This window comes from Cricetulus griseus, chromosome 2 (assembly GCF_003668045.3).
Source record: "Cricetulus griseus strain 17A/GY chromosome 2, alternate assembly CriGri-PICRH-1.0, whole genome shotgun sequence".
NCBI lineage: Eukaryota > Metazoa > Chordata > Mammalia > Rodentia > Cricetidae > Cricetulus > Cricetulus griseus.
The window spans coordinates 211,647,310-211,660,965 of record NC_048595.1 but is presented as its reverse complement, the minus strand read 5'-3'; the positions used below and the strand labels follow the sequence as shown (position 1 = coordinate 211,660,965).

The window sequence follows — 13,656 nt, the reverse complement described above, 5'->3', positions numbered from 1 at the left end:
TCATCTTACAAGCATCTTCCATCTATCTCTTAGACTTTGAGGTGGACTTGTCACTTCAGTGATGATGTCTGAACATGAGCTCCAGTGAAGGCTAGAAGACACCAACACAGCCCGACACATGGCTTAGGCAGCCAAAAGCTAATATCCTACTCACCCAGGACCAGTGAGGCTGCCAACATAACCCACACTGGCGGCAAATAACTAACTCTGGATGTACTTCTGCCTTCCCACTGTCTTCCTCCCTCCTTATAATTACCCTGCTACTACTGGCCCAGAGCCTGGAGATTTCCTTGCCCACCAAAGCCACCTGCTAAGCCACTGACCTCTATCTACTGTCCATGGTAGCCCCTCCCTCCAGAACCTCTGCCAGTGGATGGCACATTCAGAGCCAAGAGTAGATGGGCTTTCTTTCTACCAACTAAACTTCAGTTGCCCTTCTCTTGTCCTGTGTGCTCCAACCATGCCATGTTCTTGCTTTTGATGGTCCCCAGAAAGGTAGCACCCTGCTCCCCCTTCAATCCCTTGGGGAAGAAACTACTACTGAGGACCAATCTAAGTCATACTCTTCCAGAACACCTCTAGATCCTCTCCCTCAACTATCTCCCTGATATTTCTTCTGGTCTTTCCCTTCTGGTGTTCAAGTTCATACTGGGCTGGGCCTTTTCTCCATATCCTGGAGGTTTTCTTTCCAACAATAGGATCACTCACTGTGACAGTGCCATTTGCTTTCTCCCATCCATGTCTCCTTGTAGCCCATCACATGCCTTCCCTCCTGTTCTCATTCATATTCTTCAAGGCTTCCTTGATGGCTTCACTCTACCCCATGCTGACAACTGCCTTGGAACTGGGACCCTCACTCCAAATTTAGATTCGTCTTTGAGCCTTCAGAAACGGGACATCAGTTCGTTCTTGTCTGCAAGGTGTGACTGAATGCCTGCATCACCCTAACTGGGATATTAGGAACTGCTATTGTTCCCATACTTAACAGTGATCCTGCATTGCCTCATCCACAGAATCCAGTCCAACTCAAAGCCGTGGTAACATTCAGCTTTCAGAGTCAGAAAGTGAATATCCCTGACCACACATAGCCCTAAGCAGAGCTGTAGCCACAGTCATCCCAGAGAACCTTGTGCCATCTGTGCAGCCTATGGCCTGGGGGCAGGTTCAGGGATCTGTTGGTTTTCAGGCTCATCTCAAAGACTAGGAGCTGGCAGGAGGGTCCTCCCCATCTACCACTGTATTCTGATATTCAGCAGTAGTCCTGTTGTAAGAGACTGACTGCAATGGAGCGGAAGGAATTCAGTCTTCTTTCCCACCCAGACTTCGTTCAACCTGTGGAACCTGGCTTTGTCTGGCTCACCTTTCTTCCTATCTTCTGGGCCCCAGGCTCACCTCATGCTTGTAGCATCTTTTGGTCCTGGTGTCCCTTACCTACAGCATCCACCTCCACATTTCTGTGTGCTAGAGCTCTCTTTCTTCCAAACCCACAACCTGCTCCTAATGCCGTAACCCCAACCATGGATGCAGCATGGTTCTGTTAGTTTCTGCATCATCCCCCACTCCTTCCTGCCTTCTGCCTCCATAGGAAGCCTGTATATCATGGCCAGGAGAAAGGGACAGGTCCATGGAATATTTCTGCTCCAAAGAAAGGACAATGAGAGCTGTTACACAGGGCCTAGTACAGGGAGCAGGGTATGGCTAAGGTTTCACAGAGCTGGAAAAGGTATGAGGAGAAGGTCAGAGCTAGATGCACAGGATATCATAGAGTGGGAATTGGGGTTAAAAGGGTCAGGAAGCAGAAGGAGACCTGAGTTTAAGTCCAGTAATGAGGACTGTCATATGTGTTGTGTTAGATGGCACTAAGCTGCAGTGTGTGTGTGTATGTGAGTATGTGTGTATGAGTGAGTGTGTGTGTGTGTGTGTGTGTGTGTGTGTGTACATGTGCTCATGTGTAGCCAAGTTTAGGGGTTCATGCCCTTTAAGACAGAGTTATGAAGGGATCTGACTACAGAAAGAGGTAAGCAAGTAATAAAAGCCTTGGGGCTTTGGGCATAGCTCTCTACTCTAGGCCTGGATCAGCAACACTGGGACTCCTGGCCCACCCCTGTGGCTCTGACCTAATTGAGGAAGGTAGGTCTCAAGGCCACAGCCCAGGCAAGGGCTCTCTGAGTAAAACAGGGCCTTGACTTCTGCACACAACCTTCTAGGGCATTCTTCTTCACTAGACCTGCACTGTCACCATCACACACCTCATCCTCCCTGTGGAGCCTGGCAGGAATGCCACCTTTCTCTCCTGATCACCTGGAAGGTATATGTATACTGTACACTGATGGGAGCCCAGATGGTACTCGGCCACTGCAGGGCATGGGGAAGGAATGTGAAGGGCCCACAGACCTCTGGGGTCCTGGGTATGGAGAAGTGTGGTGATGTGGACCTCAGGAGCTGTCTGATGCATGGGGACATGCCCTGTGAGGTTTTGGGGGAAATGGTAACTGGGTGGAGAAGGGCTGTGTGTAGACATTTGCAGCATGGTGTACAGGAGAGCAGACCTAAGTGAGTGTGATACACACCTCTCTCTAAGGAATTGTCCTCTCTGTCCTTACTGTGTAAGTGATGGAGTGGAGTGACTTTTGTGGAGTCATCTAAACAGGTGTCAGACCCAGAGGGGTGTAGTTTGAAATCCATACTTGCAACCATTCAGCTAGCATCTGCTGGGGACTCTCTCACCAAAGGGCTTTAGATCAGTGTGTACCCAAAGTCCTCTGAGAGTAACCTAAAACCCACATTACTGGCACAGTCTGCTTCAGGGACCACATGGCTGGCATTCAGAAACAACTAGAATTTGCCATGTGGACTTCTGGGACAGATTTGGTGGCCTTGTTACAAGTCACTCTTAACAGGGGGGTGAAGAAGATGGGGTCTTCTTGGTGTTCCTGATTCACAAGCTCAGCTTTCTGTGACAGGACTTCTGGGACAATTGTTTATATAGTTTCCTATCTTGTTGCTTCTGTGGCTCTTTGGATATTGGGAGGAAAACTGATGAGTGCCATCTTGAAATCTATGCCAAGGCTCTGGCCTTGCTTGTCCTGCTCTGCCCACACTCTGACTTCTGCACACAACCTTCTAGGGCATTCTTCTTCACTAGACCTGCACTGTCACCATCACACACCTCATCCTCCCTGTGGAGCCTGGCAGGAATGCCACCTTTCTCTCCCAGTCACCTGGAAGGTACATGTATACTGTACAGGATAAACTAGCCTCCAGTGCCTGGCCCTTGCAGTCATGAGTGCTTATTTCTCCCTGCCCTCCATACTGGTCAAGTGCTACCCCTCAGGGGAGACAAGTGGACTCCACTTCCTGCAGCACCTCACTTCCCTGACCACCTCAGGCTAGCCACCATCTCCTTCTCCTTCCCAGTGCCCAGTGTTGCAAAGGCTGCCCCATTGCTGGAGCCTCAGTCCCCAGCTCTGCTTTCACTCTTTGGCAACACAGCAGATGGCCCTCCGAAGATCACCACAGGGGATAGACCTGTGTGTTCTCATGAAGCTGAGACCTCCCTGGAGCAGAGATAAGGCCTTCACCAGCAAGTATATAAACTTCTGCTAGGTCTTGTTCAGCATGACTGTTGAAGGCTTGCTGCAGAGGGAAAACGACCTCCCCATTCTCAAGGGTTGGTCTTTAAAGACCAATGCCCTTGCATGTGAACTGTGTCAGACCACTGGTAAATGAGGGTGGGGAGTGGGGAAGGTGCCTTGGACATGGCTTGCTGGCCCCAGGGGCATGGTGTCCTGTCACCTGGACCTGGACCAGGCTACTTTGATTTGAGGGCTTCTCCCAAGATGCACACCTCTTTGTATGAACAGGAGAGTACATCTTCTCCTAGTGCAGCAGCTCTCCCACCCACCTCCATGCACACATCTAACCAAGGTCCTTTCAGAGACCTGGGGAGGCCAGAGGCCCAGGTAAGCGGCCTCTTCAGGGAGTGGGAAGTAGGAGCTGAGACTCACCTTCTCTCTGTTGCTGGGGAATCATTGGCGGTGGCTGAGGAAAGGCCTGGCTTATCTGACCATAGGCAGCAGGGTAGGCAGCTGCTGAAGAGCCGAAGAGAAAGTCAAGAGATGGTGACAGGGCGCAGAAAGACACAGACAGGGTGGGAGGCCAGAATAAAGAGAGAGATTTCAGTGTCAGTTAGCAAGAGCTGCCAGCCACTGGGTGCGGAGCAGCTCAGGCAGTTCAGAGAAAGAAGCTCTCAGTTTGGGATACCTATGGAGGGGAAGTATAGTATGACGATCAGAGATTCGTGTGTGTGTGTGTGTGTGTGTGTGTGTGTGTGTGTGTGTGTGTGTGTCCAGGGATCGGCAGGTCTCATCTGGAACAGTGCTCAATCATAGCTGACCTATTTCTACTCAGATGATACCTGGTGGGAAGTAAGGAGCTGCCAATGAGGTGTGGATATGTGTTCCCCAGGAGTATGCTTGATGCTCTCTGTATTTGGTTGGGAAAGCTTTGGTTAGAGGGAAGAAGGCAGAAAGGGCTCTGTCTCTTGGCAGCCCCTCCTGGCTCCACAGCTGCAGGGCCTGAGGTTAGAGCTGGGAAGAGCCCAATGATAGAGCTGCTTCTTGGCTCCAGATGAGCAGGGACAGCTTCCCCTGAGGCCCCACCTTGTGAGGTAGCCCTGTCACATACAGGGGGGCATCACTAGATTTCCAAAGCCAGTGAAGACGTGCCCTAGCCAGGCCAGGCAGTGGGCACAGGCTAGGTAGGGATGACGAAGGTATGTGGCCAAGTGGTGGGGCTTGGCTGACAGCTTGGCCGGGTTCTATGACACCTGGCCTGCTGGCCTCAGGCTGCCCCTTCCTGCCTGCCTGCCCATTTTTCGGCCTCTCCTCTGGGCTCCATCTTACTTGTGTGCATAGGAGGAGCTGCTTTCCCTCTGGAGTCCCTCCCCCTCTCATACCCAGGTCTCTGGTGCTGGGTTAGACCATGAACTGTACAGTGCAGCAACAAATGTAGCATGGGACCACCAAGCACATTGGCCCTGGAAGTCAGTGCCATAGGGACAGGAAATCAAATGTGTCACTGCTTATTAAGGGCCAAGCTTTACTATGGTCCACCAACCCAGGGAGTTCTGGCCTTCCCTCCACCCCTATGTGAAGACACCAGGATGAGAATGTGAGGTGGAAGACAGTCTGGGTGGTGATGGAAGAGAGCATCTGTGCTAGCTAGCCCCACCCTCCCTCCTTCTGTCTAGAGCCCCCACTACTCCCTCCCCACCTCATGCAGGGCTAGGACCAGGGCTAGAGAGGGAAGGTGTGGTGTGTGGAGAGAGAGTTAGGTTGGTGGAAGAGCCAAGAGGCTGCATGGATACTAACGTCCTGCATACTGCTGTACTCCAGCGTAGGCCTGCTGCAGGGGGTCCGCTGCTGTGGGGCTCTGTGCTGCAGGAAGCCAAGAAATCAGAGGTCAGTGGTGAAGTCCACTCAGGCTAGTCCCTGCCCCCACCATGCCAAGAGGGATACCACTGTGGCTTTGCTGCCCTCTTGGTCACCATGGGCTGGCCCCAAGGCAGGACAGCTGAGACAGGCACCTTGAGAGCTGGGGCCTGTTGGAGTTTTCTGTTCTGCACCCAAACTCTAAGTAGGTACTGAGTTGTCCACTAAAGCTGGGAAATGTATAGTGAAGCTGGCCTTGGGTGGGGCTGAGATCAGTTCATGCAGAAATTTATGAAGACTGGGGAGAGATGCAGACCAGATGTCCTTGGTGGGGAGACATGAAGGCCCTGGTCCTGGAGAGGGACTGAGGAGCCAAGGGTGTTCAGGTTGGGGGCCTTTTGTTTTTACATCCCAGAAGAATTTAGGAGCAGTGAAGGAAAGTACAGCTTTCAGAGCCCATATGAGTGAAAGAAGAACTCTGGAGGGACTCACCCTGACGCTGTCCCTTTGATGGGTAGATTTTTTGTTAATGTCATTAACATTTTGTTAATGTCAAGCTAGGGTCATCTGGGTACCTCAATGTAGAAAATGTCTCCACCAGCTTGGCTGTTAGGCAAGTCTGTAGGCCATTTTCTTGATTAATGGCTAATGTAGGAGGGCCCAGTTCATGGTGGGCAGTGCCACCCTTGAGAAAGTGGTCCTGAGTAGTATAAGAAGCAGGCTGAGCCAGGTGGTGGTAGTGCACGCCTTTAATCCCAGCACTCAGGAAGCAGAGGCAGGCAGATCTCTGTGAGTTCGAGACCAGCCTGGTCTACAAAAGCTAGTTCCAGGACAGCCTCCAAAGCCACAGAGAAACCCTAACTCGAAAAACAAAGAATAAAGAAAGAATGAATGAATGAAAGAAAGGAAGGAGGAAGGGAAGGAAGGAAGTGAGGAAAGAAGGAAGAGAAAGAAAGTAATCAGGCTGAGCAAGCCATGGGAGGAAGCCAATAAGCAGTACTACTCCATGGCTTCTGCTTCAGTTCCAGCCCTAGGTTCCTGCCTTGGTTCCCCTCAGCTAACTGTGGCCCATGATACTTAGCCAAAATAAACCCTTTCATCTCATGTTACTTTTTATCATGGTCATTATCACAGCAATAAAGGGTAAAATAAATCACTTCCCTTAGGTCTGCCAATAGAGCTAGGAGAAAGATACCTCCTAGAGAAATGGATGAGCCAAAAGAACAAAAGCACCTTAGATGACCCTCAGGGAAACTGAACTGGAGAAAGACCTGCTTTGCCTCTGGCCTTTGTTGGTGCTGAGGAGATATCTGTAGAAGAATTAAGTATGGACCAGCAGTGGGTGCAGCCCTTGGTTACTGAGGCCAGTGATGATTGACATGAGGAGTGGGCTGGCCCAGGAAGATGCATGGAGATAGATGTCCAAACACAGGGAGGATCCAGCCCCACTGTGTTTGAAATAAACTGGATAACCCTAAGTGGCAGGGGGAAAGTTTCTGGGCTCATGTGTCCTTTGACCCAGCCCAGCCAAACTAACTGCCTATCCCGCCTCAATGCCTTTAATGGGGAAAACACCCACTTCCGAATTTTGAGTCTTTGGGTAAAATTCCACATGGGAAATGGTACCTAGAGGTTCAGAGGAGCCTCTAGAAAAGCCTTGGACAAAGGTCTCTAGAGATAGGCAGATATAATACCCTCTAGGAATTGGGTATGCACAACCCCCATGGGTGGGGCTAAAGAGGGATCATAAGAGCTATTTCCTGCCAATCCCTACCTTTCCCCATGATGGAGACTAGAGCCAAGAACTCCAAACTGTGATGCTTGGCAGAGCTAATTCCTACTCCCTCTTGCCTGTCTCCTTTACTTTCTTCCAAGCTCTCTAGAGTGACAGCCATATCTGTTGTTGTCTTGGTCTTTCCAGATGCTCACCCACAAAACACCTTTATCTATGCAAGAAACGGTGCCCTTTTCTGTGAGAACAAAGTTTGAACTGAATTTGTAAAACAATCTGTACAACTCAGAGGCAGTGCCCAGCATATTGCTAGGGGCTTGGCAAACAGTACACAAGGAAGAAAGTATAAATAGTTCTTGATGCTTGCAAAGCCAGTCATTTGAGGGTGGTGCATGGCCCTTAAAACCATACACATTGCTGAGCAGTGGTGGTGCAGGCCTTTAATCCTAGCACTCAGGGAGGCAGAGGCAGATCTCTGTGAGTTTGAGGCCAGCCTGGTCTACAAAGTGAGTTCCAAGACAGCCAGGGCTACACAGAGAAACCCTGTCTCAACAAAACAAAACAACAAAAAGAGAACACACACACACACATTATGTACTTTCAACATGGTTGTGAACAAGATGGGCAAACTGGGGCTAAGACTGGAGAGCCTCACGCAGAGACCCCTCTCTGCTTTTCTGCCTAACGACCAAATTTTGAAGGATCTCGCTCATTACGGTGGCTCCAAACTCTGCATTTAAAAATGGTAAATTAATTTTTTTAGTGTGCTACTTTTCTCCTTCTCTTCCCTTCACCCCTCCTCTGGTTCTGTCAGGGAATTGTTTATGGGATATGGCAGATTGTTACAAATGGGGGAAAGAAACGTGTCCAAACTCCATCACAGAAATGGTTCACAGATGCCAGTGATGGTGGGGAAGGAACTGGAGATCCAGATGGTCTTAGAGAAGAGTGGAGGAAGAAGATGTTCAGATGTGCCAGGGGTGGCATCTCCCAACTGACAGGCCTGAGATTAGCAGTCACGTCTGCGTCCAGCATGCCAAGCCCCTCCTCCCACCACCTGTGCCAGGCAGGAGTTCCCATGCTTAAACAGTAAACTACATCCCCTGGGCTCTAACAAGTCCCTCTCTAGTCCTCTACGGACTGAAGGCTGCACTCTGGGTAAGCACTGAAATCAAAGCCAACTGTGTCCAAAGCTAAGCAGTTCTTCTCTCCCAAGTTTCTCCAACACGTAGATCCCACTCTCCTCTTGCTACAACTTTTTTATACTGCAGTTGTGCCGTAGACTATGAAATCAGCACCTCCAAGCTTCTAGGTTTTGTCAAGACCCATAGTGGATTCTGATGAGCATGAATCTGGCCCATCTAGGTTGGTCTAACAGACTGGTCTCATCCTTATTGGGCCTACCTCCTAACAATCCTGCTCCTTCCAAGTAATCCTTTCCTACCTCTGGGTCTCCAAGACAGCCCACCCTAGAGCTGTGCTCACTGTTCACCCTCACTGTTAAAGCTCAACAAGTTCCTGTTCATCAGGAATGTTCCTGGGGTCCTCTAGCCTACAGGACTCTTCACTTGAATCTTTGTCCATCTTGAATCAGAGAACATTCCCTCTTGATCAGACTTAGGTGTGCTATTTAAAGATGGAGTGGGAAGGTAGATATTGTGCTCTCAACTGAACTTTGACCTCCTAGGGGACAGTCCAATGTCCTGGAATCCTACCATCTAGTGAATAATGGGTTTTTATAACTCCTTCCTCTGATAATCCAGAAAGGAAGACCATACTTTGCACATCTCTGTTATGTTGCCACTTGGTCTGAACCCTGCTTCCCTGCCCTGAAATATGCCATCCTTTGTATGAGAAGGAAGGACAGCTGCACACTCTTGTTATTGGAGGACCACTGAATTTGACAGGAACAAAGTTCATCAGCAGCAACCAGAAATGGGCCTCCTTGTCTTTAGTTTCACCTCCTGAACAGAGACCAGAAGCAAGGAGCTGGAGCTGTCCAGCGGGAGCTGTCCTGAGTGCTGACCTATTTTTTGTGTGTGCCAAAGACTGGACTGGTATGTAATGGTTAGATTGTCAGAATAACTCCAGTTCCTTCCCCCGATGAATCCTTTCTTACTCATCACTAAATGTGATTATTCTAGCTTCTTCCCTTCTAGTTATTACAGCTCAAGTTCATATTCAATCAATTTGCAGTTGCTGGCCTATTCTCTCTACCTAGGTTGTACAATTGCTTCTAGTGTCTTTACTTCCTGCAGTCCCTAGGATAGAATTCTTTCTTATAGATCAGAAGGCACGCCCAATGTTAGTATTTTGGTCCTTTCTTTCTCATTACAGGTTCCTTGAAACAGGAAGGTGGTTGGCCCTCTCTGATCACATTTGTGGTTCCACCAAGGAACAGAGGACTGGAGTTGTGCATTAAAAGTGAATGAGAAGTGGGAAGGAAGAGCCACTAGACATGCTTACCTGGGTATGGGTGGATGCCATTGGCAAACACAGCTTCCGCAGCAGGTTGCCCATTGGCCTGTGGGGGGAGGCCGGTGAAGCCGTTCACCCCAATGGGGGATGGGATGCTAGGCACAGCTGGTGCAGTGATGCCTGGAGGGGTGCTGCCACCTGGTTTGGGAGATATAGAGGGATTGGGGGAAAGGAAATGCAAGAACAGCAAAGGTGAGGACAGCTGAGCCATGGAGTTCTATCTTGCTAGCTCCCAGGGCCTGGGGACTGACTTGGACTTGGTAAACTATGCCTTGGCTTAATTTCTTGAATGTGACTCCTTTATTTACCCCAGACTATTCATTGTTCAAGGCAGAGCCCTTACCCTATGAAGATTTCTCCAACTACTGATAGCTGTCCTTGAATCTGAAGCACACAGACTGTTCTTGGTGTCCTTGACTCTATCTACACTTGGCCCTTTGTTCTTTTTCATTAGCTCTTGCCCACTTCATCTAAGTCACAATTGGTTGATCCTTTTTGGGTCTGTGAAAGGCTTATCTGCCTTGCTATTCAACTGAAGGAGAATTCTAGATTCTTACACTGAGGGAGAAAGGACAACTTAGAGTCCAATCTCAGCCATATTTGGTTTCTGCAACAGAAGCAATAGTGGTGATCATGGTGGTAGTGATGACTAAGTTAGGGCCAGATGACAATACCATGCACCTTCCATAATCCAGGTGGTGGACACTAGGATGTAGGACTGTTATTGTCCTGAGGCCGGAAAGGGTAGAAAGAGCCTTCCTATTGTAGCTGAGGCTAACCCACTTCCAGGTCCCATGTTTGTCCCTTTAGTTGGGGAACAGAAGTAAGTAATAGGGTGATGCTCTATTTGAGGCCAGAGATGTCTCAGTATTGTGTGGCTTTGAGCTGTCAAAGAAACAGCTGGACCTCAGGAAAATTAGTGCTGTGGTCTGGCACAGAGAGCCAGAAAGCTTGGTAAAGGAGAGCCCACCATATCAGCCCATCCTTGGATTTAGAGCCTTGGCTTCTCAGTGTTGATATAGTTGTCATTTAGAGCCAGACAGTTCCTTTAGGGAGTGGACCTGTGTATTGTGAGGTGTGCAGCAACACCTTTCTGGCCTCTACACACTAGATGATAGTAGTGTTCTCTCTTCTGAGTTGTGACAAACAAAAATGCCTGTGGACATTGCCAGTTATCTTAAGGGTGGGAGGCGATTGTACTGGACAAGAGCCAAGAGCCAACAAAAAATGTTTTGTGAGATTGGTTGATTTCAGTGCCTATCTGTGGATGACTCATGTGGCTCTCTAGCCAGTTGTGTTTCCTGGAAAATTTCTGTAAGTCATGGTTGGCTTATAGAAGAAGGCCAAGACAACTGAACAGGATATGACTAGACTTTGAATGGATATGTCATGTCAAGTTCTTTCCAGATATTGTTTGTTACTACAGATAAAGATGGGATTTTTTAGGCAAGGACAGACAACTTGAGAGAAACTATCTCATACTGGAATCCTATTGTGGATTCTGTGGGGTCCACATCTCATCTTCCCTTGGGACCCTACAGTTAAGAACAGTTTTGAGACAAGCTACTTGGGCCTAGACCCTGTGTGTTCTTACTGCAGAATGAGCCATTAGTCACTACAATGACGCCCCAGCCTGGGCCCTGCTACTATCCCCAGGCCAGGGACCCATTGGCTTACCTGAGGTTGGGGTCATAGGAGCGGCTGCCAGGCCATTCATGTTGAGTGCCGCCATCTGCTGCATCTGGGCGGCAGCGAATGCAGCCATGGGATTCAGGTAGCCTCCTTGTGCAACCGATGCCATGAGGGCTGCTTGCTGCTGCATCAGCTGGGGCAGAAGGAGTGGAAAAAATATCACACGCTTCCAGGAGGGCAGCCCTCCCACCAGAGGCTCAGCACCTGGGGACCAACTTCTGAGCCTCAGGGAAATGGTACAGTCTTTTGGTCACTACCCCTTGCAAGCCCTGAGGCCTCCCCCTTGCCTGCCTTAGTCTCCACTTCCCTGGGAATTGACTGCTTAAAACAAGGAACAGTAAGACCTTTGGTAATCTAAGTTGTGCAGGGTAGGGAAAGGGACTGACTGTGTATGCTAGCCGGTGTGTGTAAGGCATATTATTTGGGGAAATGACACGCAGACTCCTCCACATTGTAGAATGAGCTGTATACAATTAACATTGTACATTTTTGCTCAAATTGGTCACAGAGAAGAATCAGAAGAAACAAGACTAGACCCTCAAATGTTATTACAAAGTGAGTGGGGACTGAGGAGGCTGCAGTAAGTGATCAAAGCTAGACTTCGCTCAGGAAGTGAGTGGTTTTTGCAGGGTTAGAGCCAGAACCCTGGAGGACCTTGGGGCCACCATGAAGGGATGGTGGCTACAAGCCTGGAGGTAGAAGAGGTTTTTTGTTTTTTGTTTGTTTGTTTGTTTGTTTTTTGTTTTGTTTTGTGTTGCTTTTGTTTTTCCAGACAGGGTTTCTCTGTGGCTTTGGAGGCTGTCCTGGAACCAGTTCTTGTAGACGAGGCTGGCCTCAAACTTACAGAAATCAACATGCCTCTGCCTCCCGAGTGCTGGGACTAAAGGTGTGTGCCACCACTGCCCAGCTGAAGGTGGTGTTATTAGAGAAGATGCAACTTCGGAAGAAATTAATTGGGTGGCAGAGGCAGGGGAAGAGTGGGTACTTGAGGCTTTGGGTCACTTCACATGGGAAGTGAAGACTACTGTCAGGAGTACCTGAAGATCTGAGAAAAACCCCTGTGGGTGGAGTATGTATAATGAGGACCAAACACCTGACCATTGCCCCATTGGTGCTTTCTAGCCTTCACACTGATGTGGGGGGTGGGCAGGGTGACCCATCTGGCCACTCTATCAAGGGCTTTCTCTAGGAACACCTCCTTGAAAATCAGGACAGCAGCCCCACCTCCTCCTGGCAACCAACCCCACCTGGATCCTCCTCCTAATTCCTGAGGCTACCCTCTCTGGGTTTATGCCTGACACTCTTCACCCTGGGGACACAGCAATATGTTTGGGTAGGTATCCCTGTTCTCTAGGGCTGGTGGGGGTGAGCTCCAGAACAAATCCCCACCCACCCTTGCCCCCACTTACTGCCTGAGCGTAGGCACCGTAGGCCCCGAAGGGAATGGCCATGGGGTTGAACATGCCCATCTGGCCAGCCATCTGCTGCATCCGTCGCATCGTGCGCTCCTTGTCAGTGTCTGCAAACTTGACCACCAGGCTGGAGGAGGCTCCCTGCAGCCAGGGTGGCACATGAGATCCGCCTGCCCCAACCTCCACCCCAGTGTCCCTGCCCTGTCTCGTCCTCCCTCACCCCCGCACTCTCTGTGGAGTGCAATAGGTCACCCAGGGGTGCTAAATCTCAATCCCATCTTTTTTGGGGCTACCTCAATCTACTCTGATCTGAAAAACAGTGGTAAGGGTGATGAGACCCTGCACGCAACCGCGGGGGGCCACACTCACAGGCATAGTCTGGCTGCCGTGTAGAGCATTGATGGCAGCTTGCGCCTCAGCGTGGGAGGAGTACTTCACGAAGGCACACCCTGCGGAAATAGGGTAGACTGAGCCTTGGCCCTGAAGACCCAGAGAGACAGAAATAGAGACACACCGACAGAGACAGATACACACTACACACACACACACACAGAGAGAGAGAGAGAGAGAGAGAGGAGAGAGAGAGAGAGAGAGAGAGAGAGAGAGAGAGAGAGAGAGAGAGAGAGGAGATCTGGACAAAGGCAGGGCGACCGTAGAGGATGTGCCCCAGATGAGTATAAAATGTGAAGAGGCTAGATAGACAGTGACAGAAAGGGGCACAGAACCACAGCCTCCTTCCCTCTTGGTCTCCACGAAGACCACCTGGCGGCGCTCGCATCCTTCCCAAGCTTGTTCCCGCGCACTAGTGGACGTGCGCGTGTGTGTGCGCGCGCGTACACACACACACACACACCACACAGGCACACACACACAGGCACACACACACACACACACACCACACACACACACA

The 13,656-nt window shown here is 49.9% G+C and overlaps 1 protein-coding gene across 26 annotated transcripts in view; it reads right to left on the bottom strand.

Annotated features, from left to right (window-relative positions):
* The window catches only part of LOC100763521 (CUGBP Elav-like family member 4), a 281,984-nt gene that overhangs the window by 14,693 nt on the left and 253,635 nt on the right, over nucleotides 1-13,656 (bottom strand). For 9 of the 26 annotated variants that reach the window (XM_027400605.2, XM_035440235.1, XM_027400606.2 and 6 more), the window contains exons 5-10: nucleotides 13,116-13,195; nucleotides 12,744-12,887; nucleotides 11,320-11,467; nucleotides 9,631-9,780; nucleotides 5,373-5,438; nucleotides 4,008-4,091 (exon numbers count right to left, since the gene is read on the bottom strand). In XM_027400605.2, the coding sequence (XP_027256406.1) occupies nucleotides 4,008-4,091; nucleotides 5,373-5,438; nucleotides 9,631-9,780; nucleotides 11,320-11,467; nucleotides 12,744-12,887; nucleotides 13,116-13,195 (672 nt within the window). The remainder of the gene's footprint in view (nucleotides 1-4,007; nucleotides 4,092-5,372; nucleotides 5,439-9,630; nucleotides 9,781-11,319; nucleotides 11,468-12,743; nucleotides 12,888-13,115; nucleotides 13,196-13,656) is intronic. The other 17 variants (XM_027400607.2, XM_035440218.1, XM_027400609.2 and 14 more) reach the window with 4 other exon arrangements.